We start from the raw sequence: 27,645 nt of genomic DNA on the forward strand, positions 1-27,645 counted from the left end.
GAGGGTGAGTGGGGGTGTCCACCACCTGGTACAGGCTTCTTTGGGGGAGACGGAGTGCAGTGATGGCTTCGGGACTCCAAGTGCTCTGGAGGGGACTGGTAGGGACTGGTGGGGACTGTGGGTTCCACCTCCATAAAGCTGCCATTCGAATGACAAGTGGAGAAATGGAAGGAAGCACAGCAGACCGCAGTGACAGGCGCTGTCGTGGCCCCCACGCTCTAGGTTGAACCCACACCAACTGAGCGTCCGCAGACATTCCCAAGAAACCACAGCAGGAGGAGCCACGCAGCGGGCAACGCAGGCAGCTGAATGCCGCCTGGGAAGAACAGAGCCGTCTGCGCATCTGGTGGCTCCTATGGAGACAGACCACGGAGCAGAGCAGAGCACGCATGAGCTCCGCACACCGGGCTGACGAAGGCCTCTTCAACAGGCTGCAAAAAACACTGTCCAGAAAATAAAACAAAGCAACTGGTCTTCATCCAACTTCTTCTGGTCTTCGAAACACACCAATAAGATGATAAAAAGTCAGGTCAGACGAGGAAAAATATTTGCAATATACATTGACAAAGAAACTCTTAAGACACTTAAGAAAAGCAAAAACGTGGAGTCCCGGGCCCCAGTGGACGTCACAGAGTGAACACCTAACAGGAGAAAATTCTCACAGCAGGACCCACTGCAGGGGTGTGAGTGGAGCAACGAGGGGGTCCTGCCGACCACCCCCCTGGGGTGGAAGAAGCTGAGCCAGTTAACAGGTGGCACCCGCGCTGGCCAGAGTACGGCCACCTGAGCTCTCCAGTCTCCTGGGAGGACCACGTGGCAGACAAAAGCCAACACACCCAGCACCTGAGCCAGCTGTTCCACAGAAGCAGACATGGGTCCACACAGACCTGCCCAGGGACATACACTCTGCGCTGGTGGCCCCGCCACACCATGGAAGAACACGCAGCTGCGACAAAGCAGGAAGCAGGTACATCCGCCACATGGGATCCCAAACACGGCAAGGAGAGCAGATGGAGTCTCCGTGCTGGGTGGTCCCACTCAGGCAGATTCTAGGAAGGCAAGTGACAGTGACAGAAAGCAGGTGGCAAACCTGGGACACGGCAGAGTGGGAGGACCACAGGGAAGCACTGGGGGGTCCAACTGCCCTGTGTGGTGACCATGAGGGCGCTCGACCTGAACACTTGACCTTGCACCTGCACGTAATGCCTCAGTAAGGAAAGACCCAAAACGCAAAGGGAGGAGGAAGCAGCCTTGCAGGCCTGGCGCTGGACGCTGGCGAAGGCCCTGCTCCTCGCGCAGGCCCGCCCCGCCCCACCCCAAAGCTCTGACAGCCAGGCTTGCCCAGGCACAGGATGAACACCTGTGGCCACCGGACAGCGGAGGGGAAATGGCTGCGGAGGACGGAGAGCCTCGGGGGACAGGAAGGCTCTCTCGGGTGGTGATGGTGCCCCTGGAGACTCGCGTGGGTGTTCTGCCGCAGGTGAATCATTGCTCACCCAAACTGGCTCAAGTAGAAATCTCTGGGTGTTCAGGGGCTTGGAGAGTAGACAGGAATCTGCGTGGACATGCTCAGCCCTGGACCTCCCCCAGCAGAAGCCAAGGACAGGGTGGACAGGGCAATTCTGGGAGGCCACCAGTGGGGGCTCCCAGTGAAGACCACAGGACAGTGCTTGGGGTGTCCAGGGACCCATAGGACAGCCACTTTATGCTTGGTAGGACAGACACACAGGGACTGGCACCTCCCCTGCCTGGCCAGAGCTGCCCACTCGGTGGTCATTTAAAAGGAAGATGCACTTAAAAGCTGCCCATCTGTGCCAAGGGTTCTTGGCCTCACCCCAGCCATGCAGGATCCAAAGCACCCTGCTCCCTGGGACAGGGAGATGCCAAGGGACTACAGGTCTCACTGAAAAGGGACAGGCAGAGCGGGAATCTGAGCTGCTTCCCTCCAGAGCCAGGGGCCCTGTGATGTCACACTGGGCAGGCAGGTGTACCACCACGTGTGTTCAGAGCCTGGACAGTGGCTCAGGCTTCGTGCAGGGCTGATACAGGCCCTGAGTGGTTCTAATTTGCCCTGGGTTCAGGCAGCCCTCACAGGCTGGCCCATGAGGCTGGACACTGGGCTCAGCCATGGACACCAATTTGCTGTCCCACAGAATGGTATGGAGGGGACCGTGTGGAACCCCGCAAGCAGCAGCCCAGGGTGGGGGACCAACAAGCCGCAGCCCCCTTGGGAAGGGGCTGACACCGACGTGTGTGGCTGGCATAAGTACCGAGGCAGGCCTTTGCCTCTGACATCAGAGAGTGACAGCTGCCAGCCACAATTAAACATCTGCCGCCCGGGAGGGCTGGCCCACGTGTGGGCCTGCTGAAGGGCAGAGACGGGGAGGCTGTGAGGGCCCCGAGGCACCCAGGAGGTGGAGAGAGGCTGGGTGGCCAGCCCCAACTCTAGCTAAGGCCAGGATAAGGAGGGCAGGCTGGTGCGGTCGGGCGCGCCCTCCGTGGGCTCCTCCCCATGCCCGGCCTGCGCCTGCTCCTGGCCTCACGGGCCAGGGTGACAACAGCCCCAGCCACGCTCGGTGGCTGCTCAGGGATCTGCATGCTGTCCGTCTTCTCAATGGCAAGGCAGAGGCAAGGCAGCAGCGTGACCTTCTGGCCACCACACTGGCCTGGGAGACCAGGTGGGCCCAAGGAACCTGGGGACAGTTGGAGTCCTCCATCCCCAGCATCCCAAGCTGACCCAGGAGCACAGCCTGGTGGGGACAGCCAGCGCTCCTGGGTTAGCCATGGGATAGGCGACACCTACCTGGCCAGAAGCCCTGGAGAGTTCAGGTGACCCTGGCCCTGTGCCCCACCCTCTAGGGAAGGGCGGGTGAGGAGTGGGGTGGCTGTGTGGGCCAGGACCAGGCTCTGCCTGGGCGCTGGGGCTCTAGAGAAGTCGGTCCTGACGTGCTTCACGTCGGACGTCGGGATGGGCGCAGGCAGACTGCGTCTCTAGAAGGGGACCCCGTGTGTGTGTGTGTGTGTGTGTGTGTGCACCCAGGTGTGCTGCACTCTGATTGCTCCCAGCAGCCCAGGGAGCTGTGCTGGGCATAGACACTCCAGCCCTGCGACACGTCCCCCTGCCTGGGGGCTCTGGCCCCTCTGCGCCTTGCTCCTGAATGCCCTGGCCACAGGCTGGAGTGGCAGGTAGACCACAGGGCCAGAGGCGAGTTGCCCTGCCCACTTAGTGATGGCAATCTCCCAGGGGGGTGGAGGGGGATGCTGGCGGGGGGCAGTGGAGAGGGGCCTGGCCAGCACCCGCAGGTGGGGACCCAGCCAGCAAGCATCACGCGTATGGGGGCTCCGGTGTACCCCCCAGCTTCCCAGTGGCATCATTAGTGACATAAATTGAAAAAAACTAATGTCCTTTGAGGACACTAGGTAAATCAAGGGTGTGACTCTACCTGGTGGAGGACAGTATGGGACATGAGAGATGAAGAAGGCAGACACGGGTGCGGCCAGATGCACAGCTGGGCTGGGGTCCCAAGGCAACTGGCTGGCTGTCCCCTCATGACTGTTCATTGCACAGGGCTGCCCGTGCTCTCAGTGGCGGGGATGTGGGCCTCCACAGAATTTCAGGCACACAATGGGCACTGGACCAGAGATACCTGAGGTTACCCTGACCAACCTCTCCCTGGACAGTGGGAAACTGAGGACAGGGAGAAGGGAAACCTTACGGGGACACTGGGAGCACTCCACGTTCCACCAGCTCAGTGACGGGAGTGCTGCCCAGCCCTCGGGGGGCCCAGGCAAGGGGCAGCAGACTGCTGGCCCCGCAAGCTGTCCCCAGAGGAGGCTGGGCCCAGTGCTGGAAGCCCAGGGCACGGGGCCCGGCTCCCCTGGGGCAGCCCTCCTCTCCTGCCTCCCTATGGCCTCCCTCCCCCAGCACACCCTGATGCCAGCAACGTCACTGCCAATAACCTAGATTTTAACCAAGAAATCTCACACCCCCTTCCTCTGCCCCACTTATGGACCTGCTGAAGAGAAAGCCACAAGAAAACCCAGACTGTGGCTCAGTGAGCCACGCGGGACAGGGCCCACAGCCCCAAGCACACGGCCCCACTGCCAACACCGCCCAGGTCGGGCAGGGCCAGCCAGGCTCCCTCCCCCACCTGTCACCAGCCCCTGCAGGGGTCCCCTGGCCCCAGGGCTCTATGTTCTAACGGAGCACTGGGGGAGCTGGAGAGAGGCCTGGCCTGGGCAGCGGGCCGCTCAGAGCAGCGTGACATCCTGACCCCCACGCTGCACATGCCAGCTCTGGAAGCCTCTTCATGGCCACGTCCCCCGGCTCCTCAGAAAACCCCTGGAGGCAGGGGGGTTGTCCCTGTCCCTGTCCAGTGAGGGTTCTGGCGACCAGGCATAAGGGACAGGGGACTGCACAGGCTGTAGGACCACACCGTGCTCCCAGTCATCCTCACACATACCCATTTCCCACCATCCCAACAAGCCATAGCTAAGGTCACTGCAGGAGGCAAGACTGTGAGGGGACAGGAGAAGACCAGAGACGTGTCCCCAGCTCTGTGGTTCACCACCGGAGAACACCAGTGAGGCCCCCTGCCACCAGGCCCCGGCACCAATGCTCCCCTAACCCATCCACAGGGCTGTGTCCAGCCACCAGCGTGGTGAGTTCTCAGGACCATAGGACACGCCGGTTGGCCGGGATCTACTCTGGGAGTGGATCAGAGTGACAGCCCCATCCTGTGAAAACCCCCAGCCTTGCGGGCCCGGGAGGGGGATCTGGGCCCTTCTGTTCCTTGCGCGGGGGCAGTCAGCGGGCAAAAGAGCACACTGCACACGGGGCAGATTCCCTGAAGTCAGAGGCTGAGCGGGTGCCTGAGTGTGAGGCCCGCACATCCAGGCCAACTCGGGCACTGCTGCGCTTCTTGATTTCAGGAAAAAAAAATCCACCTTGACCCTGCCACAAGAAGAAAACGCATCCGGCCCCGGCCTCAGCAGCCTGAAAGCCACTGTTCTGAAGGACGTGCGCAGGACGACACTTTCACACAGAGACGATGCCACAGGGTCTGGGGCCAGGGCAATGGCTTCCCCTGCAGGCTCCGAGAAGGAGTGGGGTGGCCCCAGCAGAAGCTGAGACCTTGCCACCCAGTCTGCAGCCACAGCTGCTCCAGAGGCAGCTGGCCGTCCCAAGAGCCCGGGCTGGGCACTGCTCCTGACTGCCCCAGCACTGATGGACCCCTCAGGCATGAGACAAGTGGCAAACAGGGTGGAGAGAGTCCCCGTGCTGCCCCCTGGCCCATCCTCCCACTGCAGCACCATGTGCTTGGGTCCAGGCCACCACACCTGGCCCTGCATGCAAATCAGCAAAAGCAGAGACCCAGGCACACTACAGGTTTTCAGGGGACGACCCAGCCTGGGCCCCCATGGCTGGTCCCTCTGCCTAGCGAGCCCTGTGGTCTCCAGGATGTTCTCCACAAGGCCTGCATCTCAAATTAGGGCATCCTGGGCTTACTGGTCCCAAAAGAGGGAGCATCCCCCCTTAGCAGAAAGAATGAGAAGGCACTCACGCAGCTCTCAGAACTTTCTGGTCTGTCCGCTGGGGCGGGGCCCAGGGAGGTGGGCAATAGATAGGAACCTCGGGATCAGAGGAAGTAAAACCTCACAGAGGACAAAGACACTGAGGTGGAAGGGGAGGGAGGCAGGACTTGTGGGGTACCACACTGGTGCCGGGCACTTCACAGACAGGGACACCAAGGCCTTGAGCTGGCAGCAACTGTTGTGTGAGCCCTCAGGAGGTCACTGGGCCATTGAGACCCTTGGTTTCCTCATCTGTCCAGTGTCAGGACCCTTCCTGCATGTGCCACTGCAGCTCTGGCAGAGGCTTGTGACCTGCCATCTCATCAGCATCGAGCCTGAGCTCCTTGGTGGCAGGGACCCTGTCCACCCACCACTCGGGCCAGCTGCCCTCATCTCCTCCAACCTCTCTCCCCGTGCCTGCAGGCCTGCCGTTACCTGCGTAGCTGCCCGTGGCCTTGATGTACATCTGGCCATACTGCTCCTCCACCATGGTGTCGTAGGCCTCGTCGTCCTCCTCCTCCTCCTCGTTGTGGTAGGAGGTGGGGCTGTCGGTGGTGGGTAGGCTGCTGGCCCCCGGACTGGTCCGCTCCCCCTGGGGGTAGGGCACCTGCTGGATGCTGGGGATGAGGGTGGCCAGGCTGGGCACCCCATAGTAGGAGACTCGGGGCAGCTTGAGAGGGGCCGCGCCAGCCGCCACCGCCACACCGTCCCGGGGCCCCGTCTCCAGCGGGCGCTTGGGAGCTAGGCCTGGGCCTGCAGCTGGCGGCAGCTCCATGGCTTCATGCTTTACACGGGTCAGCAGCGGGATGGGCACAGAGGGGGACACGACGTAGGGGGTGGCGGAGGTGGCAGCAGCCGGCTGCAGCTGGTTGCAGGGACTCTGGGGTTCGGAGCTGGCGTCCTCAATCATGGTGGTCTGCGAGTCGCAGTGGGGCGAGCTCACCTTGAACATGAGGTCTGTGCCGCGCTCCACGATGTGCTGGATCTGCAGGAAGCCGGCTGTGTACATGACCACTAGCTGCTCGCTGGCCGCCATGGTAAGCTTGCCTGTGTAGCAGAAGGATAGGATCTGCTGGAAGCAGGCAGGTGGCACCGTGCCTGGCAGCTCGAACGCACTCTTGCTGTTGCCACTAAACAGGTCGCGGAAGTAGAGGCTGCTGGCGGCCAGCACGGCCCGGTGGGCCTTGAAGGCCTGGCCCTTGACCACGATGGACACATCGCAGTAGAGGCCCAGCAGACGTTGCTCGTTGAGGCAGCCAAGCACAGTGTTCCCGAAGTTGGGGATCTCGATGTGTAGCATCTGAGACATGGTGGACGGTGTGTGGATGGGCCTCAGATTCAGCGCGGGGTGGCCCGAGTGGGGCACATCTGTGGGGGGACAGCATGGTCAGTTCCCTGTCCTCACAAGTGCTCCCTGTCCTGCCTGCCAAGCACCCACCTGTGTCCCTGACCCCTACAAAGGGCAAAGTACAAATGTGCCCTCCTGGCTGGAGGAACCCCAGAGAAAGGCTCTGGGGGTCTTATGGTCAGGACCCTGGCTGAGGGACAGGGCAATATGATCCACCAGAGCATGGTACACAGGGGCAGCTGCTTACCCACGGGCAATGCTGCCCATGGCACCCCCGGACTGCTCCATGAGACCCCCCAGGGCAGAGCTTCAGATGCCAGTCTTTGCAGAAAACACAGGGCAGAGGCTGAACCCAGGGAGAGCACAGGACAGGACTGGGCTGGTTGGGACAGGCCAGTCACCCTTGGAGGGCTGGGGGAGGGGAGAGGGCCAGTCTGTGAGAGTTGCAGCAACTAGCAACTAGCGGTTTCAGGGAAAAAGTTCCCTGCTGACAAGGAGCCCCTCCCTGCGACCTGGGGAGGGGCCCATCTCAGAGCCCAGGTCTTTCCAGGCGTCAGTTTCCTGTGGGCCTTTCCCTTTCCCCTCAGAGTAGCCCTGCGCGAACCTTGGGGGAACTGGGTTGGGCAGCTGTCCCCTCTCGGGTTCCTGCCCAGCCCCAAGCCTCCCTGGGATGGTGGGGAGGCGCAGGGGGCGCCCCGGGAAGTGAGCTGAGTTCAGCCAGCTGCACCCCCACTCCTCCCCCACGGAGGGGCCTCTGTCCGAGCAGAAGGACTCTGGTGTGCCCGTCCTCCCGGGCAGCCCCCAGCAGGCGCGGACCCTGACCCAGGTCCCCAAGCGCAGCGGCGGGCGGTCTGGAACGCGCAGCCGGGAGCTGGAGTTGGAGCTGCCGCAGCCCGCTCACCGGCGCCCTCCCTCCCGGCCCGCTTCCAGCGCTGGCCAATCCCTGCTGGCTGGTCCCAGCCCAGGTAACCGGAGGGGTCTCGAGGGTGAGGGGGCTGGGCAGGCGGGGGCCACAGCCACTGTTTACCGGGCGCCTCCGCGAGGGGGGCGGGGGTGGCCGGAGAAGGCGCCGGCCCAACTCCAGGGCCACACAAAGGGCCGCTGTGTCCCGCGGAGGAAAGTGCAGCGGCCGCAGAGGCGCCGGGCGCCGGGAGGAGGGCGGAGCCACCCGCGCCAGGAGTTGGGCAGGTGGGCGCCGCCGGAGGCCCGCAGTGCCCCCGCTGCGGAGAAGTTGCCGGCGCGGCCCGGGGCACCCGCGGCGGGGACCTACCTTCAGCCGCTGCGGCCGCGGCCGACGCTGCCCGCTCAGCCCCGCAGGGCAGGCTCCCCGCTCGCCCGCCCGCCCGCCCGCTGCTCCGAGAATGCAGCAAACGGAGCCGGAGCCCCGGGTGGGGAGGGCGGGAGCCGGGAGGGGGGGCCGGCCGGGCGCGGGGCTCGGCGGCCGCAGCTCAGCTGCACCCAGGCCGGCCCTCCCGGGCAGCGCGCAGCATCTCAATGAAGCGGCCGGATGCAGACGAACATTCAGGCAGCTCTCAGGAATGAATAGCCGCCTTTGATTTGGGAGCTGAAGTAAATGCCAGCTCCCAGCCCCGGCTTTAAAAACAGTGGCGCGTTGGTGCCAGAGGAATGCACGGCTCCGGGTGTTGGTGCAAGACAGACTTTTGATGACTCACTGCAATGCAAACAAAGATGGCAGAAATACTGTACTGTACGTGGAGAAATGCTTGGTGGTGCCACGGCAACTGAGACAGCCTGGAAATTTATAGTGCAGTTTTGCATATGAATTACCCAGTAAACTGCCTCCCTGCCATCCAGTACAGCCCCAGTGTCAAAGCATTTAAACTATTCCAAACAGTCTGCAGGGCTGGCACAGCCGCAGCTTAACTCTTCCAGGGCAGGCTGGTGGCTGGGTGGGGGGCTGGGCAGGGGCTGGGGGCTGGATGGGCTAGGGGACAGCTGGGTGAGGAAGGGGAGCAAGCTTGGAGGGAGGAGGGAGGAGGGGAAAAAAGCAGTGGCCCGGGAGAGACACAGACCAGGGCCCTTGGCTCCACCTCCTCCCCCTCTCCTTGGGGCCTCATAACCATGTCCCCTGTGTGGCCAATGGGTCCCAAAGCAGCAGACCCAGCCAGTCCTGTCCCAGAACCCTCTCACCCCACTCTTCTCATCCCTTCCCGGACCTTTAAGAACAACTTTGTGGCCAGGCGGCTCTGCTCCTGCCCACAGTGGCAGTGGGCACCTGCTCCTCTGTACACCCGGTGGTGGCTACAGGGTCTCCCTGCACACCCAGTAGTGAAGTCTAACTGTGCAGTGCCGGGGGGTCCTCAGCTGTGCATCCCTGGGGGGACTTTCTGGGGATGGGCAGCTGTGCAGTGCTAGTGCAAAAGGAGGCACCTCCTTCCTGGCTCACAACACCTGCTAAACCTTGAGGACCCTGGGGCACACCATTCGAGAGCCACCTAGGTTACCCGCCTGTCACCAACAGTGTTCCCCAGCAAGAACATATTCTACCAGCAAGAAGACAGACTGGAGTGGGAGGTGGTGAGGTCTGTGGCACTCCAGCCGAGATTCTGCCACCTGCCACTGGCACCCTTGAAACCACAGCAAGAAGTAGGCCTGGTGGAGGCGGCCACACCACCCAGCCCCTCAGCCCAGCATACCCTCCAAGCCATCCCAAGATGAAAGGAGGAGACACCTGCATCTCCCTGTCTACACACTGTGGGCTCCACTTCCAAACACCAGACGAAAAGCCGGCACAGGGGAAGAGGAAATGCAGTGGGGAAGTCACCCGCGGGCCATGCAGAGGGCCTCTGGGGTGGATTTGTGCCTGGTCTTCTTTGCCTTCTACAGAGATTAGAGATTAATGACAACTCTTAGGGTGACTGTGAGAGGCACTGGGATGGTTGCAGGATGGCTCAGCTGCACGAAGAGCTGGGCTCCTGAGGCAAGGAGGCCTAGGGCTCAGTCCTGTCTCCCAAGAGGCCACACCTCTGCCCTCGGGTTGCAGCTGTCGCTGCTTCCTCCAGGAAATCCATCAGGTACCTGCCTCAGAAGGCCCACAAGGGCAGGGCCAGGTGTGCCCAGGGCCTGGTGGGTAGTGAACTGGTTGCTTACTGCTGGATGGAGACTCTGCTGCCCAGCAACCCACAGCATGAAGGGAAGGGCCCCACAGGCTCCCTTCACAGAGGCCTGGGCACCCCTCACCAGGGCCTCCCGGTCAGCCTCTGCTTCTGTGCAGACAACCTCAGCCAAGGGCAGTGAGGCAGGGCCACCTGAGCCAGCAGGGCTCTCCTGCCAGGAGAGGTGGCCTAGCCTGGCCACAGGTAGGCAGAGGCCAGCACCTTGTACACTGGCTCCAGAGGGTCCTGATGCAGCCAGGTGCAACACAGCAGGGAGCAGAGCGTGCTCCTGGGCCTGTCCCTTCCAACAGATCAGGCCCTGGCCTTTCAGCCAGGTTGAAAGCCCAGGTCCTGCTGGCACCAGGCCCAGTGTCCTTCCCATGACACTGCAGTCTCAGGTGCCAATTGTGAACCCAGGGTCAGGGTGGACCCTGGGACAGCCACTGAGGACAGAAAGAGGCCACCTTCGTAAAGCCTTCAGCTTGAGCACAAGGCATGCTGGCAATACCCATGACTCGCCGTGACCTGGGCAGGTGGGCACCTGCATCCACGCCTCAGGGCCTAAGCCAGAGAAGGGGCCATTACACCCCCAGAAAATGATCCCTGGGGACTGAGGACAACTGGCGCTTGTGCTTCCCTGTCCTCAGGCCACCTGTCCTGGCAAGGCTTCTGCCCACACCTGGCCCGCGAGAACCGGATAGAAGCTGGTTTTAGGTTGCTTTCTTAGAAGCCTTGCCTGGGGCAAGAACAAAGCTGAACTTTAGGAGGAAAGAATAAAATAAAGGCTTGGTGGACACTCTCGGGGACTGAAAGCAGGACAAGCCAAGGGCTGCCCCTCAAGCTGTAGCTGGAGAGGAAAGGGCCTCTGTCTAAACAGGCCATGGGCTGCAGCACAGCTGCCCAGGGGAGGGACCGGGCCTGGGTCTCGGAACACAAGGGCCACCTCACCACTCCCCACACAGCAGTGGTCAGTATGCTCTGTGACCTCTCCCTCTGTGACTCAGTTTCCCCATCCCTTTGCTGCCCAGGCAAGGCTACCGAGCCTGTTTCCCCTGCGTGCCCTTTGCTCACAGAAACTTCTCAAGAGTTGAGCAGAAAGTGCACCAGCCACCTCCCCAGCAGGGTGCCTTTCAGAATGGAAACCGCTTGGGAAACCCATGAAAATAACCTAAAGCCCAGGTCCAGGCCCCACTACGGAGCCTGCCTGTGCCCTCACCCCACATGGACACATACAGAAGGCTCCTCTGGGCCCACAGACCCCTCCCAGAGGGAGAGAAGATGGTTGGGACGAGGGGAGGGGGGTCTTCCCTGCAGGCACTTCTCCAGATGAGGTGGGATCAGGCAGCCCCCAAAGGCAGTGTGACCACAGAAGGACCACAGAAGAAGGGTGGGTACAGGAGCAAGAGGTGGACACACACAGGAGCTGGCCGGTGTCTGACAGAAAGGACACCCCTGCCAGAGTCTGGTCCCAGGAGGGATTCAAATAAGGACACCAAGTCCCAGGAGGGGGCCAAGCCAAGGCTGGCCACATGGGACTCCAGGTGCGACTGGGGACAGGTGCTCCAGCAGACACAAGACCACCCAAGAGCATCTCCCAGGCCAGGGTGTAGGGACAGGGACAGAACGGCCGACCTGGAGGGCCACCTTCTTGGAGGGACGTGCACTTGGCTTCTGCAGGATCACTACCAGCAGGGAAAGCAAGGCGAGATGATCAATTAAATTACATTACTTTGCAGGATTTAATTTTACCAACTAGTAAGAGGTCCTGGCCTCAGCAGACACGCAGCCCTCTGCAGTCGAGGAAGGAGGGGCGGGAGGCACTGTGAGTGCCTGTGGAGAAGAGGGAGCCCTGCCCCATCTATTCCAGTTAGAAACCCCTCCCCAGGAAACCCTGTCCACCCTGTCAGAGGCCCCTCCCCAGGGGCTGTCCCTGCTGCTGTGTGGCCCCAAGCCCCACCACCACGGAGAAGACAGCCCAGCAGTAAATAGCAATAGCTCCTGAAAGGCCAGTCCAGGCGCTCCAGGTGTGAGGCAGCCATCCCAGGGCAGCCACTGTGGTGATGCCCCAGCCAGCAGGAACACAAGACGCAGGGGACAGCCTGTCGGGGCTCCCCAGGGACGGTGCCTGCACAGGCTCTGGGGATGGGTCTCTTCTGTCCCATCCCCACTTCACTAGGGGACAACAGGGACAAGCATGGCCCCAGGTCCATCCTTCCTGCTGGCTGGGGTGTGCCCAGGTCCCACAGGCACCTGGGCGGGGGCACCAGATTTGGCCCGAGGTTTGCATTAAACTTTTAAGATACCGCGAGATACAGCCGGGCCGCCCAGGTCTCGCTGCTAATGGAACTGCCAGCCGCCAACGACTCAGGCAAGCAGAAGCAAGGGATGTGGGGCGGGCACAGCTTCCCCAACCCCCTCCCCACCGTGCCCAGACAGCCCACCAACTGCACATGCTATTTATCTGTCCCACCATGTGGTAGAAAACAAGGAAATCAAGGCCCAGAAAGGACAGGCCCCTGCCAGGAGCCACTGGGGTAGGGTAAGTCCTGGTCCCCATCACCACCCTCCTGGCCTCCTGTTTCTACACACAGTGTCCCGGGGTCTTCAGTCACCAAATGACAAGAGCAAGAGGGCATGCCTGCCCTGCTCAGCACACCTTCCTGCACAAGTGAGACCACGGTCGCCTGAGGTCCCCAGGACTCCACTGCAGAGAGTCCACCTCGGACTCTGCACTGGGAAAAGAAAAGCAGGTACCGAGGTCTCCCCAGCTACAGGTCCTGGGAGACAGGGGGCCGGCCTCCAAGCCCTGGACGGGGCTGTCCAGCCTGGGAGGGGCTGCGCTGCCGGTAAGGAGCCAGGAGGCAGGGCAGCAGCATCTCCCTCGGCGGGCGGCCCCTGGGCAGCCTCCACCCGACCACAGGCCTGGACCAGCTCGACCGTAAAAGCCGGTTCTAACTGCACCAACAAATGTCTGCCTGGAAAGCTTTTTTTTTTTCTTTTCTTTTTTCTTTTTTCCAGAAGGAGAAGGGCAGCCTGCCAGAAGCTGCAAATTCAAAAATGTGCCTATCAATCTTCCCCCTGGGTCTGCACTGGTCTTCAGAGAGAAGGGACACAACTGGCCAGGAGGGGACATGGGCATGTGGGTGTTTTAGCTGCCCCAGCACAGGGCCTCTGGACAGTACCATCACCGGCCCCTGCTGGGTGTCCAGAGCACAGGTCCCAACAGCCCCAGGACAACAGGGCTGGGAGCAGGCTGGGCCGAGACCCATGGATGGCAGCATCTTAAATTCAACAGCACTTGATCTCAGGGGTCAGACCTGTTGAGAGTCCAGTCTGGCGTGTGTGTGGCCCAGACAAACCCCATGCCCATGGAGAACAAGGCAAGCAGGTGGCACCTCTAGGCAGCCACGCCTCGCCCAAGGCACACCCCCTGCCAGGACACCTGCCTGCACCCCTCACAGGACTCTGGCTTTCACACGGGTGGGTGGGTGGGAAATAAGGCCCAGTGGGACCCACAGCAGGAGGGCAGTGGGCTGGGGGCGGCCACAGGAGCCCCTGGCCCCCCTGCCACGACCCCCAGCCCTGCTGGCCCAGCCCTGTGGACCTCAGAGTCCGCATGCCATCAGGAATCCCCCGAGCCACAGAACCGCTCAGAAGGTTTCCAAAGAATTAAGCAGTGTTTTGAGAAGAGCCGACATCTCCCTCACCCGTATTTGTAATTTAAATAACATAAGCTTGAAGAGTGTCTCCCTTGGGCACAGTTTAATAACTTAAAAAGCCAGCACCAGCCCCACGTGCACACAGCCCTGCCGCCCTCACCTGCTGAAGCAGGTCTCCAGCTCCAGCGGGCACTGGGCAGAAGGGCAGGGGTGGTCCAGGCCGAGGAGGCCCAGGAGCTCGCCCTGCTCTCCCCATCTCTCGTGGGTTGCAGGAGTCCCAGAGCAGCTTGTGACCTTGACCCTCCCCGTGTGGGGCCAGGAGCCAGGTCCCAGGTGCTGCAGGAGGTGGGCACAGGGAGGTGTCCGGCCAGTGTTGGCCCTGGGTCACCACTCGTTCCCCGCGGCTTCCCAGCACACCCCTGTTTAATATTCATGGCTCTCCCCATCTGCATATCGTGCCATAAATAGTCAGAGGCGAGGTAAGACACAAAGATCCCTGCATTTCTAATTATGCTTAAAAATCTAATGTAAATCAGACCAACACAGGAGCACTAAATCAGCCACTGGTGGCGGTGGAGGGGGATTATGCGGAGACAAGGCGACCACTCAGGAGCCGTCCCCACCCCTGAGCCCCTAGCAAGGTGGCTGCTGCTGACAGTGGCCCAGATGAACCAGGCCCCAACCCCTGGGTACACCAACCTCACCCTTGTTTCGCTCCTGAAGCAGGAGCCTGCTGGAGAGCAGAGCAACGTGAATGTACCTGAAGGCCACCCGCCCTCACCACCCCTCCTGCCCTCACCACCCCTCCTGCCCTCACCACCCCTCCTGCCCTCACCCCGGGGCTCCTGGCATCAGGCCTGTGAGGAGCACCTCCCCCATGTAGGTGCCAGGTGCTGGCTCAGGTGGGAGCGGCAGGCAGCTGCCCCAGGACGTGTCCACCAGGACCCAGGCTCCTCCCCTCCAGGACTTGACGCACAGGCAGCAGAGACTTGGAATGCCACTTCTAGGCATTTCCCGGCTCCGGGTGAGGAGCCAGGCAGCACTTCTGGGCATAGCACCAAGCCACCGAAGGCAACAGGGGATGTGGCAGGTCAGTCACCTACCCTGCCCCACCCCAAAGAGGGCACTGCCCTGCAGGGTGGGAGCCCTGCTTGGGCAGGAGGCCTGGTGCCCTGGCTCTGGCCCTTCCCTCCTGCCTTCAAGGAGACATGATGAGCACCTTCAGGATGGAAGGCTCCAGGACAGGGACGGGCCAGTCGGCATGCCCCCAACATGTGCACGGCATGTGGCACCAACCGTGGGTGGCACTGGGTGTCCTGGGACCATGGACACATCTGAACTCTCAGGCCAGAGTAGCCCAGGGGGCCGGCAGAGCCGAGGCCAGGAACCTGACGAGCTCAGTGTCCACACACCCACCCAGGCCCAGTGCAGGCAGGGCCCCGAGGGGCCAGGCCAGCAGCTCACAAGAGCAGGGAATTCGGGGCTGTGCACGAGAGGCCACGCCCACTCCGGAAGCTGGGAAGAGTTGGGGGGCCCAGGGAGGACAGCCTGCAGGTGTGGGGGGACCTTTCATTGGGGGAGTGGCTCAGAGACCTTAGGGGAGGGGCTTGTTGGAGTCTGTGCACATTAAAAACCGGCCATGTCTCTTCTCCAGCAAAGGCCCAGGGGTCTGTGCCCCAGGAACACACTTGTCACACCATGGCCAGGGTCTTCAGCTGGCCACAGGGACAGCTCCAGAAAGAGGTCTAGCTCCTCTCCACGTGTGTCCAGGCCTCCCCAGCCCTCTGCTCAGCCCCATCCTGTCATAGTCCCATGGGGACTGGGCCCCACCCTTACCCTCTCCCACAGACCCTGACCCGCCCAGCCCTGCTGCCCACCTTCAGGGCACTCCACACACTCCTCATGTCCCACACTGTCCCAGTCCCTGGGCTGCAGCCAAGACCCAACCTGACTTCCTGTCCAGGAGTGGGGAGTTGCACCTGCCCCCTGGGGTGTACGGGCGGGCCACCTCCGGGGACTTGCAGGAGGCATGAGTGACACGGGGGTTACCCCACTCGCCACTGGAGAGGGAAGCGCAGAGATGCCTGCTGCCCGCATCTGCCCTGGCAACATGCCCAGAACTATTTTTAAGCCCATTTACTAGAAATCCCACAAATTAAAGGAAATACGGATAATGCAGCAAGAATCCTAGGGGCCAAATAAAAGCTGCACATAATCGTTCTCGTGCTCGGGCGTGGGAGTCTCAACCACAAACCCCAAGTCTCCCCAAGTGCTCTCACAACAACCAGGACTGCAGGGGAAAGGGCCAGGGTCCGCACTTGGCTCTGGGATCCCGGGGAGCACCTGGGGCGCCCCGGCTACTTTAAACAGGGGACGTAAAGGCTAGTTACTGACATGAAAAATAAAGTCCATAAATACAGGTGCGCGGCTTTCACGGCCTGGTAGTCCTAGCAGCGGACAGTTCACTCATGGTCCTCTCCCACGGGGTCAGGCCCAGGGCTCAGAAGACCCTCCCTGGCCTAAGCCTGGCCCAGCCCTGCTGCAGAAGGACCATCGCATCCCCACTGCCTCAGCCTCGGGAAGGGGGAGGGCTGAGCCCCAGCCCCCACTCCATGTGGTGCTCACAGGCGGGCAGCAGGGCCGTCACACCCAGGTCCCCAGAAAAGGTGCAAGAAATGACTCTTGGCAGGGATAAGCAGGCCACCAGGATGGGCAGAGCAGCCACAGTGGATGGGAGGCCTTGTGTGTGGCCCCCGAGGATCAGGTCCAGGCCTGCTGGCCTCCAAGGCCAGCGACCTCGTCACCAGGGCCAGGACCTGAGAGACCCTGCCCTGCCACCAGGCACTCACAGTCCCATCAGGTTTCAACGGTGCGAGAGGGGGCAGGACAATATGGCAACTAGTCACTCCTGAGTGAAAGGAATCAAAGACACAGGAGGGGCTCCAAGTCCCTGCAGTCCCTGGGGGACTCCTCTGCAGGACATCTCCGTCTGCATCTGGAAGCCTCTACAACTCAGCCAGCCTCTGAAACCTGGGCCCAGGACTGGTGGAGGGCAAGGGGGGAGCAAGGGTCTGCCCAGGAGGCATACAGAGGTCGGAAGAGGGCTGTGTCCCCTGGCCTGAGGCCACACACCATGGGTGGGGACAGGGCCCTGGTACCATCACATTCTAGGATGGGACAGACCTTCCCCTCAGGGGCCGCAGGTGTGGGGGGATATCCCCTGGACAGTGTCCCCTCCCCTGCACACCAGAAGCTCAGCCCACCAGGTCCCTTTGGGATCAGCCCTTCTCCCCACAGAGGCCAGGAAGGACCAGCCTAGAAGTCTGCTGGGCCACAGTCTCCTGGAGGAGAGGCATTGGGCTGGAGGAAACAGAGGGGCCTGTGCAGCACCTGGATCTAACCCTGTGCAGGCCCCAACTCTCCAGCTCAGAAAGACAGAACAGAGAGCTCTACTAGGCATGACTTGCCCCAAAACATTTCTCATGTCGACCCAAATCCCTCCAATCTGAAAACACAAAGCACCCAACACATGAAGATGCTCACGCAAGCTAGACATGATGCACACACCAGCATCCGGCTCCTTAGGAAGCTGAGGAAGGAGGATCGCTGGAGCTCAGGACTTTGAGGCCAGCATGGGCAACACAGACCGTGCTGAGACCCCCATCTCTAAAACAAAACCCCCAAAACACTGCATGTGAACGCCCTCAGCAACTGCACGAGGCCTTCCCGATCTTATGGGACTGGACCTCAAGCTCCAGCAAGAACAGATGTCTGCCCCCCACCTCGCCACACCGCCCCAACCCACTTCACTGGAGGGTAAAGGTGGATGGGAGGGCCGAGTACCTTTGAGTAGGAGCACTCCCCAACTATCTGCAGACCTGGTGCCATCCCCATCGAAATGCCAGCCAATTTCTCTGCACATAGAGACCGCTGAAGCTCAGTACATATGGATATTCTGGGATCAGGAATGGCCCAAGACTCCTGGGAGGACAAAGCCTTCACGCTTCCCCATGAGCCACAGTGACCAAGATGGCACAGGCTCATATAAAAGCAGACACAGCTCAATGGGCTGGAGCTGCTCTATGAATTGGTGCACATGTCCCCAGTCAACTGACTGAACAAGGAAGCCAAGTCCACCCAACAGGGAGAGTCTTCAGGACATGGTCGCGATGGGACCAGAGGACCCCCACCCCATACCAGACACCAAGATCAACTCAGGACAAACCACAGCTCCAAATGGAAGAGCTGAAACCACAGAGCTCTTATAGGAAAACAGGGTGAGTCTTGACCCTGGATTCTGAGACTCACCACCAAAAGCACAAGCCACAATGGGGAGGAATAGATAGATCAGATTCCATCAAAATTAAATAAGGTTCCTTGATGATGTCAAAGGATACCATCAAGAAAGTGAAGAGAGAGGCTGGGGCTGGGGCCTTGCACGTGTGAGGCACTGGGTTTGGTCCTCAGCACCACATAAAATAAATAAATAAAGATATTGTGTCCATCTACAACCAAAAAAAATATATTTAACAAAGTGAAGAGACATTTAAAAATGGGAGGGAACATCTGCCAATTATGTTTCTACATCCAGGCTGACGGCTGACGTCCAGGACGTATAGGGAACTCTGGACAGCAATGAAAAGACAGATGACCCTACTTGACACTAAGCAAAGCACCGGAAGAGATATCCCCAAAGAACACAAGGATTTCCAAACGCACAAGGGAAATGCTCGACATCACTAGCCATCAGGAAGACTAAGTCAGAACCTGAGGGGCTCTGGCGGGGTACTTGGCCACAGTATTCAAGAGGCCCTGGCTGTATCCCCAACACCCCGCAAAAGAGACAAATTGGTAGAGTAGATTTAAAACTATGAGCTGGGAGGCTGGGGTGGGGATCACTTGAGCTCACGAGTTTGAGAGCAGCCTGGCCAACAGAGCGAGATTCCCCATCTTCAAAACAAAGAAAATGAAAACTTCATCAGAAAAATCCCATACCAGTGCTTTCCCCTTCAGACGGGAGTGTGGCCAGGATATGCCACCCACTCTACCAGGAGGGGGCTGCACCTTGTAGCTGGGGGCCAGGCAATGCGAGGGAGCAGACAGTTGCAGCTGTCCCCAACTGCAGGCAACACACAGGCCTGCGCAGGAAACCCCAAGGAACCTGTGAACACTCCTACAACTGACTGCAGGTTCGTCTCTCAAGGTCATAGGATACAGGACGAACTGCGGTGTTCCTCGGGTTAGCAAGAACCAAGATTAACAATACAGAGTTCTACAATCACTCCGAAAAACAAAGAGCAAATACCTCACGTAAAGCAAAGCGAACAGGCTTGTATGTAGGAAACTGCACAGTGCTGAAGAAAGAAATTGATATGTAAATCATTGGAAATGCACGATATTCATGGATAGAAGACCTGACAGAAGACGCCAGTTCTTTCCTAATTGATATACAGGTTTAACACAACTCCTGTCGGATTCCAGCAAGACAGCCAGCTGTGGTGGCTGGTACCTGCAGTTCCACTACTCAGGAGGCTGAGGCAGGAGGGCTGCTCCAGCCCTGAAGTTGGAGGCCAGCCTGGGCAGCACAGTGAAAACCTGTCTCAGGAAAAAAAAAAAAAAAAAATATCCAGCAAGGCTTTTTATAGATATAGACAAGATAACTCTAAAATTTAGCTGGGGGTGCAGCTCAGTGGTAGAGTACCTAGCATACATGAGGCCCGGCACTGCAAAATAAATAAATAAATAAAATAAACCATATGATTCATGTCCCTGTCCAGGCATCAAAAAATGAAAGAAGTAAGTAAATAAAGTTCTTTGAAAACGCAAAGTGATCACAATGACCAAGACAACTGGGAAAAGACTGAGATGGGAGAAACAATGCTTCTGATTTCAAGACGGATTTTGGCTGCAGTAATCATACAGTGAGCTCTGGACAGAAGGGCAGACACATCTGGGGATCAGGACAGAAAACCCCAGAACAAACCCTCACAAACATGCCATGTAGGGACAGAACCCAGCACCCGGGCACGCCAGGCAAGCACTGCCCTGAGCCATGCCCCAGCCCCCAGCTGAGTCCTCTGCAGGGGGGCAACAGCGGGTCAGGAGGAGAGGGCTGGCTCGGCAGCATCCAGAGGCAGACAGCAACACATCCTGGCCCCGGACTGCGCACTGCCAGCACTCATGAAAACGGACTCACAACGCGAAATGTGAAATGTAAACAAACCCAAACGCGAAGCTTTTGCTCAGTTAAGAGGATGAAAAGATAAGACACAGCCTGAGAGAGCTAAGCCACATGTCCTGAAAAGGGCTAGTGTCCAGGTGACATGGGGAACCTCAAGCCTGACCATGGACATACAGTCCAGTCAGCAGACGGCAGACAACGTGAGGGATTTCACAAGAAAGGACCTACAAATCTGGGCATGGTGGGCACGCCTGTCATCTCAGCAGCTTGAGAGGCTGAGACAGGAGGAGTGCAAGTTTGAGGCCAGCCTCAGCAACTCAGCGAGACTCTGTCTCAAAATAAGATAAAAAGGGCTGGGGGTGTGGCTCAGCAGTAGAGTACCCCTGGGTTCAATCCCCAGAACCAAAAGGAGAAAAAGGAGAAAGAAATAAAAAGAAAGGACCTGCAGGCAGGAATGCAGATTCGAGCCACAGTGAGACGCCACTGTACACCTAGAAATTAAACTGGAGAAAACACCGCTGTGGGAGAGGATGCCCTCTTCCCTCTCTTCCCCTCCCGTGCCTTCCTCTTTCCTTTCTTTAAAACAGCTTCAGTGAGATAAAACCCACACACCATGAAACTCACACCAAGGGCTGGGGAGTAGCTCAGGGCAGGCACAAGCCCTGGGTCCCCTCAGCACACTAGGTCACAAAGAGCAATTACCACTTCCAGTGCCCACTCCCGGTGGTCAGGGAAGACTCCACTGCATGGACACACCACTGTGTTCAATCTTTCCTTTTGTTGTTGTTGTTGTTTTAAAGAAATAACTGTCTACTCTGTGGTGGGTCAACTTAAAATAAAATCTTCAAGATCCTTACTTAGTTTAATAAGCTGCTCTTTCCCTCCCGCCCTGAAAGCTGGGCCTAGCACCCCAGCTGTATTGGACTAGATCAATAATGATCAATGTCTACATACCTGGGTGATTTGGAAATGCGGGAGCACACTGGTCAGCAAGTCAAATTTTAAAACCAGCTTTTACTTATTTAGTTATTTTAAATCACAGATGAGACCAACATGTTTCTGGTCACTCTTACAAGATTTAAAGGTCGCCTGTGTGGCCTGTGAGTGCAGGCACACATGTGTTGTACATGTGCGTCCTTGCGTCCCTTGCATGTGTGCACATGTGGGCGTGTGTATGTGACATGTGTGACTTGCGTGTGCATACACAGTGTCCCGTGTGCACATGTGGCAGACACGTGGTGTGTCTGCACTGCGTGGTGCGTGCATGTGCGTGGCATGTGCGTACACACAGCTGGGGTGCATGTGTGGCATGCATGTGTGCTATGTGCACACGTGAGTTCTGTGTTTTTGCACGAGGGTACCGTGTGCAGTGTGCTCCAGACGTGCCCACGAGCCCAGGCCCCGCTGCGAGACAAGCAGGCCCCACCACCTTCCTCATGCCACCTCACCCCTCTTTCCAGAGAGGTCAGCTGGGAAGTTAAGAAGTTAAAAGGAATGAAACGGGGCGCTGGCGGGAGCTGCAGGGGGCCGCGGGGGCGGCCGTGCGCCAGAGCAGCTCCAGAGCAGTCCAGAGAGTCGCTCTGCTCATCAAGGGGAAGAGGCGCTTTGTCCTCAAGTGAAGCCAACGGTCGTTCCAAACGTGAAAGAGCCTGCGACGAGATGAGAGGCTCGGCGGTGAATGGGAAGCCGCAGGCCTGCCGAGCGCACGGCCGGGTTCACGGCACGAGGGACAAGGGACGGGTCTGAGGAGGACGTGGAGGGTTGGGATCGGGCACCTCTGATGCTCCCAGGGCTTGCGAATGCCGCGACGGGCGGGCGGGTGGGCCACGCGCAGGCGGACGTGGTCTCCGCTCCGAAAGACGGACACGGGGTCTCTGCTCCAAACCACGGCTGGCCTCGGGGTTCGTGGCCGGCAGCGACGGGGCAGCAGGTGCGCTTTCCCTCCCGCCTGAAAGCTGGGCCTGACACCCCAGAGCGGCTTCTGCACCAACCACATGACAAGCTCAAAGTCCCCGGCCAGACACGGGCCACAGCGGGATGCCTGGGCAACTGGGTGAGGGCAGCGGGTGGACCTTAGTGGTAGGGCACCCCGGGTTCAGAAGTCAAGGTTAAGCTCAGGTTCGGAGTCCTCGGGCATTCTGTTCCGCAAGACTCCTCAATACTTACCGTCCCTGCCTGAGCACGCAGGCCACCTAAAGCCACTTGCTGGTCTTGGCGGATGGGACTACCTCCACCAACCTCAGGTCTCTCCGATATCCATGCGCCTTCCCCACACAGACGCTAGACACTGAGTGGACAGGGCTGGACTGTGCCGGACGGTGCCTCTCACCATCCTCTGTGCTCCCAGAGGCCGTGCCCACTCCTAAACACTCAGGAACAGGAGCACCAGCTAGGTCCCGGTCAGCCTCGTGAGACCCACGCAGAGCAGGAGCCCCGAGGGCCGCAGAGCCTCCTAGGCGCAGGTACCCTCAGGGCCACTTGTGGGACAGACACTGGGTGCCCCCAAGCTCACTCTGGAGTGGGGGGTCAGCTAAGGCAGGCCCTCGCTGCAGACCTGACTGCCTCCACCCTATCCCTGGGAGATGAGCTGAGTCCCTCCTTCTGTCCACAGGCCAGAAAGTGAGGGAGGGCCCTGGGCCTCAGTGGGCGGGCCACATCAGGTGTGCTGACCTGCAACCTCCACACTGCGTGGACACTAGACAACTGTCACACAGCACCAGGGAAGGGCACAAGGTCTCCAGGACACCTCCTGGTCCAGGCCACAGCAATTCCAGGGGCTGCTGACCACAGCCAAGCACTGACCAGGCTAGCTGTCCTATGGATGTCTGTTTTTGGAATAATGGGGAAGAAAAGCCAGACCTTTCCCTCTAGACCATCCCTGGCCTCCACGAAGCAACTTCACTTCCAAGACTAAATGAAAAGTTCTTTGCCCAGCGTCCTGTCCTCCTGAGCCCCAGAATTCAGAAATGAACCTTCCTGGAAGCTTTTGGCTCTGGCAGCAACATGGCTCTTGGTGGAGGTGCAGAGTGCCTCCCCTCTTCATATCACAAGCAGCTGGACAAACTGCTGGCACAGTCAGGACCACACCAGGGCACCACGATGATATGGTGGAGCCCTCTCCCCTGGCCCCAGTCCAGGGTGTCCACATTCACTGGAGCCCAGGTCACATGCCCTCCAGGGAAGCTGGGGCTCCGCGTTGCTGGATCCCAGCACCCGCCTTCCAGCAGGCAGGAAGAGCCACCTGGGAGGCGCACAGGCTGTGGGGGAACAGCTCAACCACACCTGCAGCCCGTTGGTGAACCCCACAGACGGGTCTCCTGCCTGGGCTCCCACACTCAGGATGGAAGACCCAGTAAGAGCAAGAGCACTGTACCTGGAGCAAAGGGCCACTGCTGGAGCTGCCCCAGCCACCTTGTGTCACAGACCAGACAGATACACGTCCCAAAACTGTACCTGGAGATCACTTATGACCATGAAGAGTCACTGATGTGAAAATGAGGCCCAGGGCGTGGGCGCTGTCCACTGTCGCTGCTGGATAACTCCACTCCCCGGGGACTGGCCTCCTCAGATTTTGCTCCACACTCTTAGATTTGTGCCCAAAAGATGCAAATGATTTCTGTTTAGTCGCAAGAGAGCCCAGAGGACCTGATCTTCCCACTCTAAGGGACACTAAGCAATTTAGTAACTAACTGAACACCCACCTTCACCCAACATTCTTTCTTCAACCACCATAACCATTGGCTCCTCAGAGGCGCTCAGAGTCAGTTTTCCTGCCCACACCATGGAACACTGTTAAGTAAGAAACCAACCAAGTTCTGGGCTGGGGCTGGGGCTGGGGCTCAGAGGTAGCGTGCTCGCCTAGCACGCATGAGGCATTGGGCTCAATCCTCAGCACCATGTGAAAATAAAATAAAGATATTGTGTCCACCTAAAACTAAAAAATAAATATTAAAAAAAAAGAAAACAACCAAGTTCTGATGTACCCTACCACCCAGGGGAACACCAAACACCATGCTACGTGAAAGCAGCTGGACCCAGAGGGGCTGGAGGTGGCGGTCAGTGTTCAGCAGGGATGGAGCTCTACTCTGCAAGATGAGAGCTCTGGGGGGCAGTGCAGGCGCCGTGCAGCAATGGAGATGTGCTGGGCATGCTGAGTTGCACACCTGGGGACCGGGAGGACCATGTGTCATGTGCCACGTTTATCCCACAAAATGAAAATCTGACTCAGACCCGCGTGCGAAAGGTCAAAGATCAAAGCTGCGAGAACACAAGACAGGAAGTGGGCAGCACAGAGGGGCAGTGAGTGCCCCAGCACCATGCGCCAGGCCCTGGGGCCAGGCCAGCACCCACAGGACCTGCACTGCCCTAAAGGACCTAACCTGCTTCCCGAATGGCGCAGCTGGAACACCACCATCAAGCCAGTGAAAAGGCCACCCGGGAGGGGACAGGACCTGTGGATTCAGTGACTGGTGAGCAGCTGGAGTCTGAAGAACTCCAGGAACCCTACCAGGACGGACAGCAGAGGCCCCGGGGCCAGGGGCACAGGGCATGCCCACAGCTGGTGGGGGGCCCTCACTCGGACCTCATCCCTGACGTCCCTGGCAGTGCCCTGCACCAGACCTAAGTGGGGACAAGCCAGGTGGGGCAGAGGAGGCAGTGGGCGGCCCCAGCGGAGAGGCCCAACCTCCTGCACCTCCACAAGGCCCAACAGAAGCAGCCCCTCCTGCGAACGGAGCCGGTTTCCGTGGAATTCACCAACAGCACGCTGGACAGCAGGCCAGGCTGGGCCCGCCACGCTCTCCACATCCTGACACCAGCATGCCAGTTTCCCTAAAGACAGACCCAGGCGTCGCGTGGCACTCCTGCACTGCTCTGTGTTTCCTCTCCAGCTTGGGCATGCTCGCCACGCCCACTTACGTGTCATCAAAGGTAAGGGGGGGGGGGTTGAGGTTGTGGCTCAGAGGTACAACGCTCACCTAGCACATGCGAGGCCCTGGGTTCAATCCTCAGCACCACATAAAATAGATAAATAAAAGTATTAAGTCCAACTATAACTAAAAAAATAAATATTAAAAAGGGGGGCTGGGGATGTGGCTCAAGTGATAGCGTGCTCGCCTAGCATGCGTGAGGCCCTGGATTCGATTCTCAGCACCATATAAATGTAAAATAAAGATATTGTGTCTACCTAAAAAAATAAAAATAAAAAATAAATATTAAAAAAAAAAAGGTAAGGTTCCGGATCTGGAGAGCCGAGTCACCAATCACCGAGGAACGCAGCTTTGCAACTCGTTGCACAAAGTGAGCTCCAAAGGTGCAGACGGTGGCCTGAGCACAAGTGTTTGAAACAGTGGCAGGGCCGGGTGTGGCTCTGCGGGAGAGCACTCACCTGGCCTAAAGCCCTGGTTCATGACCTGCCCGGAAAGAAAAGGTTAAAAAAAAAAAAGACAGTGGCAGATCAGGTGGGCACAGGCCTCGTCCCCAGGACCTAGGTGCCCCGTCTGCCAGGGATCCCAGCACCCTTGCCTGGCCCTGCCTGCTGCAAGCCATTCCCAGACTCTAAATGCCTCTGAGCCAGAAGCCAGCTTCAGCGAGGGGGACAGGTACGTGTGAGGCAGTCCCTGGATAATCTACTGTCCCATTTCAATGATGCTGAGGCTGAAGCTCCCGGCCACATGCCTCTGTGTGAGCCTTTGATGCCATGCCCCACCTTACAGGGGAGGATACGGGCACGTCCCACCCACGGCCCTGGAACTGCGCCGGCGGAACTCTGGGGAAAGCTCTCCTGGCCCAGCAGACACACCACTGCCAGAGCACAGGACAGCAAGGCGCAAGGAACCTGGAGGACAGGTGGGGCCCGCGGGGTCAGCCACACAGGGAGGCACTGCCACGGCCCAGGGGTGGCCATCGCCATGTGCCGGCCTCAGCCCTGTGGCCCACTGTATGCACCCCTCCTGGACCCGGAGCTCAGCTCACAGGGTGTGGCCTCTCCTCTCCCAGCAGTACCACAAGCAGCATGGAGCCCTGGGTGGCTCAGGCAGGAGCACCTGTCCCCATGGGAGCTGACGTCCCCGTCACTGTCGCCGGTGCCACAGACGCCGCACCTCTCCGATTCCCTAACAGTTCCCGTGGGAGCACTAAAGGTAAATATGTTAATTTGACTTCAATCATGGCTTTAAAAAAAAGCAGACGCTATATTAGTTTAGGGTACAGAAAGCCACTCAGGTGCACGTCCTGCCTGGGACAAGTGAGATCCCAGGTCCCGCTTCTCTGGAGGTCTGAGCAGCCATCAGAGCCCTGGAATGGGGCGGTACCGCACAGATGGGGGTCTCGAGCCCCCCTTTTCTGTAGCTAGGAAGAGGGAAGTTACAGAAATCTTGCAGCTAGTAAGACACAAGGCCACTGGGGGATGGCAGGAAGCCAAGAAGGTCTACATGGGCATGGGGGCCACACCTGCAATCCCAGCACGCGCCAGGCTGAGCAGGAGGATCCAAAGTTGGAGGCCAGCATCAGCAATTTAGCAAGGCTGGGGATGTGGCTCAGTGGTACAGCACTCGAATTCAATCCCCAGTAATGGAAGGAAGGAAGGAAGGAAGGAAGGAAGGAAGGAGGAAGTCTAAAATCCAGGCTCCCAACAGAGCCCGGGCTGGGCCAGAGCCAGGCTATGGTGGGGTCGCCGGCTCCGGGTGTTCCCATTTCCCTGGCACCCACTTGGAGCCGTTCCTTTCGGTAGGCAACAGAAATGGGGGCTCTACTGGAGAACTGCATATGGGCACCCCAGCTGTGGGGGCCTCCCAAAGCTGGGGTGCTAGGAAGGACTGCTGCCTGGGGCTGCAGGGACAGCACTTCATAGGTGCCGGGCTGTTTGTGCATCACACCACCTGCAGGACACCCCGCCAAGCCCTGCGAAAGCCAACAACTGGACCATGCGGACCTGGGGTGCAGCCAAGCCACAACAGGGGGTGGTGCCTGAGCAGAGTTGGACCCTCTCCGGAAGCCTCCCCAACACCACATCCATGTCCACTCCTCTCTGAGCCTGGGCCACCTTACTGCAGGACATCCAGAACCCAGTCCAGGTTCCAGGGCGTGGAAGAGGCAGCCACTGCAGTAGGTCAGCAAGGCCAGCTGTCTGCCAGCACACCAGCTCCACCACCCTGCCCACGGCATGGACGTGACACTCAGCAGACAATTTGTGTGGTGCGCTTACCTGATTTGGGGGAATTGGGGGGGATCAGATAGGTGTCCCAGGAAAGGGGACCTGAGAGTCAACCTCAGATCCCAGTGGAGGCACAAGGAGTGCAGGAAAGAAACCAGAAATCACCACAGACCCTTCCATGTGCCCAGGCCAGGAGGACATGGGCCTGGGACAGGCCCTGACTGTGTCCTCTGCCACAAGGGCATGGAGACACTTTAAAACACCTCAGGCCTGGGGTCAAGGAGGCAAAGAAACAGTTCATATATCCCAGAACCAAAGAGGGGCCCAGGGAAGAGTCCCCAGAGGAAGGAGGCCTGGGCAAATGGGGACCTTGATGGCCATGCCTGACCAGCACCTGGCTCTGCAGCAGGGCAGGCGTCCTGTGCTTGGCTGGAGGAGTCAATGGAATGACCAGCCCACACCACTCCCCAGGGGAAGCCAGCCAGGCCAGGGACAGGTGCCTGACTCGTGCAGCTCTTCTGCTCCGCAACAGTGAGAGAGCTGGACGCTCGGCTGCCTCCCCCTGCCTGGGCTGCCTGGGAAGCTGGCACGAGAGTCCACTTCACCTCGAGCTC

The 27,645-nt window shown here is 59.4% G+C and overlaps 1 protein-coding gene across 5 annotated transcripts in view; it reads right to left on the reverse strand.

Moving 5' to 3' along the window:
• Nacc2 (NACC family member 2) overlaps positions 1-27,645 on the reverse strand; it is a 77,215-nt gene that overhangs the window by 25,933 nt on the left and 23,637 nt on the right. For all 5 annotated transcript variants that reach the window (XR_011704190.1, XM_071601150.1, XM_071601152.1 and 2 more), the window contains one exon: positions 6,010-6,942. Coding sequence is in view for 4 of the 5 variants with exons in the window: in XM_071601150.1 (XP_071457251.1) it covers positions 6,010-6,942 (933 nt within the window). In the remaining variant the exon portion in view is untranslated. The remainder of the gene's footprint in view (positions 1-6,009; positions 6,943-27,645) is intronic.

This window comes from Marmota flaviventris, chromosome 13 (assembly GCF_047511675.1).
Source record: "Marmota flaviventris isolate mMarFla1 chromosome 13, mMarFla1.hap1, whole genome shotgun sequence".
In the NCBI taxonomy this organism is placed as follows: Eukaryota; Metazoa; Chordata; class Mammalia; order Rodentia; family Sciuridae; genus Marmota; species Marmota flaviventris.